Source organism: Empidonax traillii, unplaced genomic scaffold, assembly GCF_003031625.1.
Source record: "Empidonax traillii isolate 1590-97213 ecotype Southwest subspecies unplaced genomic scaffold, ASM303162v1 scaffold744:size612752, whole genome shotgun sequence".
In the NCBI taxonomy this organism is placed as follows: domain Eukaryota; kingdom Metazoa; phylum Chordata; class Aves; order Passeriformes; family Tyrannidae; genus Empidonax; species Empidonax traillii.
In genome coordinates this window covers 540,267-547,138 of record NW_020955937.1, presented here as the reverse complement: position 1 = coordinate 547,138, position 6,872 = coordinate 540,267, and the positions used below count along the sequence as shown (strand labels likewise).

General features: G+C 38.1%; 1 protein-coding gene across 1 annotated transcript in view; it reads left to right on the top strand.

Moving 5' to 3' along the window:
* The window catches only part of MAN1A1 (mannosidase alpha class 1A member 1), a 69,340-nt gene that overhangs the window by 54,613 nt on the left and 7,855 nt on the right, over positions 1 to 6,872 (top strand). The window contains exons 6-7 of the mRNA XM_027900632.1: positions 3,799 to 4,018; positions 4,835 to 5,007. Coding sequence (XP_027756433.1) covers positions 3,799 to 4,018; positions 4,835 to 5,007 — 393 coding nt within the window. The remainder of the gene's footprint in view (positions 1 to 3,798; positions 4,019 to 4,834; positions 5,008 to 6,872) is intronic.

Genomic DNA, 6,872 nt, shown 5'->3' with positions numbered 1-6,872 from the left:
GCAGCGCTACAGGCTGGGCACAGAGTGGCTGGAGAGCAGCCAGGCAGAAAGGGACCTGGGGGTGCTGATCGACAGGAGGCTGAACATGAGCCAGCAGTGTGCCCAGGTGGCCAAGAAGGCCAATGGCATCCTGGCCTGCATCAAGAACAGTGTGGCCAGCAGGAGCAGGGAAGTGATTCTTCCCCTGTACTCAGCATTGGAGGCCACACCTGAAGTGCTGTGTCCAGTTCTAGGCCCTTTAGTTCAGGAAGGATATTGAGATGCTGGAGCAGGTTCAGAGAAGAGCAACCAGGCTGGTGAAGGGACTGGAGCACAAGTCCTGGAGCACAAGTCCTGTGAGGAGAGGCTGAGGGAGCTGGGGTTGTTTAGTCTGGAGAAGAGGAGGCTCAGGGGAGACCTCATCACTCTCTACAACTACTTGGAAGGAGGTTATATTCAGGTGAGTGTCGGTCTCTTCTCCCAGGCAACCAGCAGTAGGGCAAGAGGGCATGGGCTTAAGCTCTGCCAGGGAAAGTTTAGGTTGGATATTAGAAAGAAATTTTTTACGGAGAGAATAATCAGGCATTGGAATGGGCTTGCCCAAGGAGGTGGTGGATTCACTATCTCTGGAGATTTTTAGGAAGAGACTCGATGTGGCACTTAGTGCCATGGTCTAGTAACCACAGTGGTGTTGGATCAAGGGTTGGACTTGATGATCTTGCAGGTCTTTTCCAACCTGTTTGATTCTATGATTCTTTTGATTTGAATCCATTCCCCCTTGTGCTGACACTACATGCTCTTATGAATAGTCTCTCTTCATCTTTCTTGTAGCTCCCTTCAGGTACTGGAAGGCACAATTAGGTCACCCCAAAGCCTTCTCTTTTCCTGGCTTAACAAACCAAATTCTCTCAGCCTTTCCTCACAGGAGGAGTGCTCCATCCCACCACCTGATCTGCAAACAGTGCAGGACGGAATTACTTGTAGGGGGGAGCAACTTGTAATAGAGCTGCAATTCAAATAAACGTGTCCCTTTGAATGAGTACATAATTACATCAAAAGGAAAGTGATTTTAAGTATGAAATGCAAAATTAATTATACCAGACAGAACCTTTTACTTGGGTGGATTTTGTCACCATACTACCTATTGTCCTTTTTATAATAACTTCTTTTACTCACTTTTTTTCCCTGCCAATACTGCACCCACAGCACTTCAGATACCAAGCATTTCCGTATGGGAATGTAACCCTACCTTTCCATCTTACTGTTAAACTTCAGATTTCATGTCTAGGTAAAAATGATTAGTGACCTGGCATGCCATTAATAAAGGCATATGCATTGGTATAGGTATTATCTAGCACTCATGGACCCATGATTGTACAAAGTATGACAAGGCAATCTGAGAGTCTGTAATATATCAAATAACTACCTAATAAAAATATCTTTAAGTAAGATGGTTACATAATAAAATAACTTTTAATAGACATATGTACTAGTTCTTAATAGGACCCATTTATAAAACCAAGATGATTTGCTTAACGAAACATGAATACTTAAATTGGAAATATATTTTTATTTTGAGACATTCTTGGCATCAATCAGCATCAATTTGTTAGTTTCTTAACACCCATTTGTTAGAATAATTTTAAAATTTCTCAAGTGGAAGTTGTCTTTTTTCAGCCTGAACTTTAATCTTGAGCCAAGAGGGGAAAAACTTGCAATGACTAATTGGTATCACAAAATCCATTTTAATACAAGAATCAACTCTAGTCTAGTTACTATAGTTCAAAAGTGCATCACTGCTCTTATTTCTGTCAGTTACTTCTGTCTTGCAGTAGTTATTTTCTTGCAATAATTATTTTATTTAAAAAAATGCAATATAGGTAAATTTAATCATCAGTCTATTTTTATAATTTTTTCTTTTTTAAATAAATTCCGACCCAACAGCTAACTGACCCAGCTAACAGCTAGGACAAGAAGCACGGGCTTAAGGTCTGCCAGGGGAGGTTTAGGTTGGATATTAGAAAGAAGTTCTTTACAGAGAGAGAGATCAGACATCGGAATGGCCTGCCCAGAGAGGTGGTGGATTCACCATCCCTGGAGGTTTTTAAGATGAGACTGGATGTGGCACTGAGTGCCATTATCTAGCAATCACAGTGGGGTTGGATCAAGGGTTGGACTTGATGATCTCGGAGGTCTCTTCCAACCCAGATAATTCTATGATTCTATGACCAGTAGGGTTATCACCTGTTGCCAAAATTTTTGTTTTGGTGAGATGGGACATACCATGCTGAAAAAATTAATGAAACATAATTAAAGTTTTTCTTTTCTGAACTTGGTTTTAGGTAGCTTATTTTTTAGAATGCTAAAGTAGCTTTAAAGCTACTTCCCACAAAATTGTTGTGGTTTCTCACCATTCCCCTTTCACATATAATCCCTTTTTTCAAAGGTTGAATTATGCAGGATTTGTTTAAAGCGTGATTTGTTTAAAGCACAGCAATCTTCATTATTTACCGAAGCTTAAAATTTAGGTATGCTTTCCAGTAGGTACCTAGCACTAGAAAACATAAAATCAAGGAGGAAAAAAAGGGATAGAGGAGTTTCCTGAGCTAATAGTGACTCTGTATCTTGGCAGAAAACATCCCTGCTAAGTCCTTTGCACTAATTTTAGTGGAAAACAAAGTGTAGTTTTCAATGTGACATTCTTGGCAGAAAAAAGTACTCAGTATGTCAAAAATTGTACAATTATTCTCCTGATGCTTCTATTTTAGAGAAGATTTTTTTTTGCTTATAGAAACAACCTTCACAAATGTTTAAGTAAGAAGAAGTAAATACAATAATTACTTTCTCTTTATAACACTTAAAAAAAATCCAGGCATTTTTGTTAATAATTGTCTGTACTGATATTTATTAATGCTTTTTTCTTTTACATAAGGCATGTTGAGTACTGTTTCTGTATCTTATGATTTCAATGGAACAGCCAGAGCACTGCTGGATAACTGAATGTATGATAGCATTTTTTATCTCCTCTCTATTACTCTTTAAAGAGTAATAGCTTACTTTCTTTGTGGGCTTCTAAATAATGATGTGCTCTTCTGCGTCTCCCCTATTGTTCTAATTCTGTTCCTCCCTCAAGGGAAGGTTGCTTTCCTGGATTTTGTAATCAGTTACCATACATTGCTAGTATCACCAACTTCTAATTCTCTCTACATTTGTATGTTTTTATTCTGCTTAGATTTTTTTTTTTCCAGAAATCTCAGTGAGACCCTACTCTTTATTGATGAAATAGACCATTTCAGTCTAGGAGGGAAACTCACTGAACTTTGGGAATGCCATCTAGACTCAGAGGCCTAACATCATTCAGTGCACGCACTGAATCAAGTGTTTTGAATATGAGTTATGTCTGCATATAGTTTACATGAAATTATATCGATAACCACATCCTTAAAGTCAGAATTAAAATGGGAAACACAGAACTCAAGTGATGGCTAATCACTATTAAACGTGAAATTACCTGAAACTGCTCAAAGTACAAAGGGAAAGAAAATAATTTAAAAATTTAATTGTATTTTGTAGGTCTTCTGAACGTTTTTGTAAGATGTACCACTTAAATTGCTCAAAGTTTTAGCAAAATCGGTCATTATTACTGATATATGCTAATCTGCATTGGTTCGGCTGTACTCTGATTATGCTAGCTCATGTTATCCAGTTCATTTTACAAGCAAAGGCAATATGGAGCAAAAATAGCCAACACACAAGGCAGCTTTGTCCTTCACACTTTACCAATCAGTACCTTTGTTTTGAAATCATGCACTTTTGCAGGCCATAGAGGCCCATCTCATCCGAAAATCAAGCGGGGGGCTGACTTACATCGCTGAGTGGAAGGGTGGACTGCTTGAACACAAGATGGGACATCTCACTTGTTTTGCTGGAGGCATGTTTGCTCTCGGAGCAGATGGAGCACCCAGTGACAAGACGGGCCATCACATCGAGCTTGGTGCTGAAATTGCGAGGACTTGCCATGAATCCTATGATCGTACACGTGAGTACTGTATTGCAGAGTTTAGCTTCACAGCTTGACTTTGTGAAGGCAGTCATTGGTATTTTTGTATAATGCTGAATGAAAATTGTAGCAGAGGGAAAACTATTCATCTTTTTTGAGCAAATGCTGCTCTGCTTTAAGAGTAATTTTAAAAATGGATGCTTGGTTTTATAAATAATTTCTGTGCACCTGAGTTGTGCCTCCTCACTGTAGTAATTAACATGGCAGCTTTTTCACTATGCCGATTTCTCTATAGCTGAATACAAATAAGAGAGGGACCCTGTTCATTTATGCATCAGTGTAGCTGTTAATCACGTTTTATGCACAAAAAACCTATTTTACACTCAATTCTGTTGATACAATGCTGCAAAGAATAGAATTGCACAAAGAAAGTGGATTCCTGTGCAGGAAATTTCTTTGGATTCTTTCATCTTCTTATAGAAATAACCCTGGCAGTATTTCAGGTCCCAGAGTGTATTTTCCAGTTTAACATAGAAAAGTAAATATCCTCATCTTTTAAGCAGGGTTTCACATGTTGCTAGTTATATGAAGTCTTCCAGAATGCAAATGTTAGCATCACTGTTCAAACTGTAACCTCTATTTAAGGCATTGGTGACGAACAGCTCTCTCCTACCCTGAATTACTTACAAAATATTAAAAATAGGATGTGCTTTCATGAATTATATACCTTTTGGGCAATTTGGATTTGTGCCACATGAAAGGCTAGTTGATTTGGTATGTTACATAATTTGAAACATAATTTGGTATGTTACATGATTTTCATTTAGTTTTAGCCTGTGTTTTTATATTGGCTAGGCATGAAACTGGGACCAGAAGCCTTCAGATTTGATGGGGGTGTTGAGGCCATTGCTACAAGACAAAATGAAAAATACTACATCCTACGACCAGAAGTCATAGAAACCTACATGTACATGTGGCGGCTCACTCATGATCCAAAGTACAGGCAGTGGGGATGGGAAGCTGTTGAGGTAATATTCCATTGGATTTTTTTCTTGTTAAATCCTAATATCTTGTTAAGTGAGCTATTGAATGATATCTGGATATTGTTTAGCAGTTGGAGAGTAAATATTTATTTTAAATCAATAATATCAATTCAAATTTCCAGAGATTCATTTACTAATATATTAACTAAGATCATTTTGACAAATAGCAAATACCGCTCGTATTGCATAATGGAAGAATATCTTGTGATTTCTCCTTCTTAAATACTTGTAGGATTAAGAGTCACATTTGAATGTGCTGTGCAAGATGTTCAGTATTGCTGCATATGAATGGAAAGTGCAGACGTGTCGGATTTAAGCCTTCGACATGGAAATAAGTTTTATGAAATACGTTTTCAACAGTTATTTTACAAAGGTGATTTTAATTAAGGTGATGAAGGCCAGGATGAAGTACTAGATAGTAATGAATATTTAAAAACTGTGTGACTTTTAAAAAGCATAGGTCATCTGGACAAAACTTCATAAATGATAGCAATCTCTTCTATGTTTAAATTTCTGTGTCCCACTAGCGGTTGATCTTCAACCAGCAATGCTGAATCTAGCTCTTTGCATTTGTCTAGCCCAAGCCTTCCAAGAGGGCATCTAGTCCATACTGCAAAAATTAGCTTGCCAAATACATTGTTTCCCTTATTTCAGGGGTTAATCACTCTTACTGCTAGGGATGAGAGCCTTTAGATTTACCATGGTTCATCCTCCAGTTATGGGCCCCTATTACACTTACAGAGTTCACTTATTTTCTCCTCATGTTGATGTTACCCATGTTAAATTATATCAGTTTGATAGGAAATACAGGAAGCTAAAGAACATTATTTTTGTGGCTCTGTATACTTAAGAAAAATTTAAAAAAAAAAAAAAAGGGGGGGGGGAAAACCCACCACACCTCTATATGGTATTTTTTTCCGCAGCGATCTTCCTTGTGCAGAGGCATTGCTTTCCAGGATTTCAAAAATGTCCTTTTTGTCAGTGTGCCCAACACCTCTGGCTTCTAGGAGTGTGTGATTACAACTTTCTTGGAGGGGCCTACACTGCTAGTTGTAGAAAGTTGCTCTTTACTGAGGCTAGAACATGTAGACTTGTTCCCTGAGGGATCCCACTAGAGAGCTCTTACTGGGTTGTGACTCGATGTACCCGACTCCCTCAACAGCAACCAAGATCTGTAAATGTATTCAGTATTCACCGTGTGAGATACTGAATGTACTGAAAATGCTGTGCAAATGTTGTTGGGCGTTGTGAAAATAAGGCATTTCAAGCTCAGTAATCAGTTTTCTTGAAGAATTAAAGGCAAAATCTGCTTTGCAAAGAAGACTAATAGCATTAAGTGTACTTATATTCTCAAACTTCTTGTCTGAATATTCACAGTCATTCTGTATCTGCAGTGAGCACTCTATTCAGCTAGGTAGACTGTAGTTATTTAGGGCATTATATTTGCCTCTCTAGGGTATTGGCTCTGTGGTCCTGAAACAATATGCTTCCAAGTTAATGATTCCAAAGTAATTGTTGTTTTAAAACCTCTAATTTAGAGGGCTGTTCCCTTACTTTCTTCTTTGGTAACACCACCCATAGGCACACATTTTATTAATGGACTCTTCCCAGGCAGATTATAATTGGCATATTTACAATGGCTGTTTATGGAAGTCATCCCACCAGGCTTCAACAATGCCAAATGTTCCTTCTCCAGGAGATGTTTTTCCTGACTCATTGTTACTGCCCACACTGATAACATTGTTATAAACAATTGAAATGTTTTCCTCATTATTATTCTTTACCCTGTTGGTTCAGTTTGTTTGTGTTTCTTTCAGGTTTGTACACTTGGTTACCTTCTTAGCACTCCC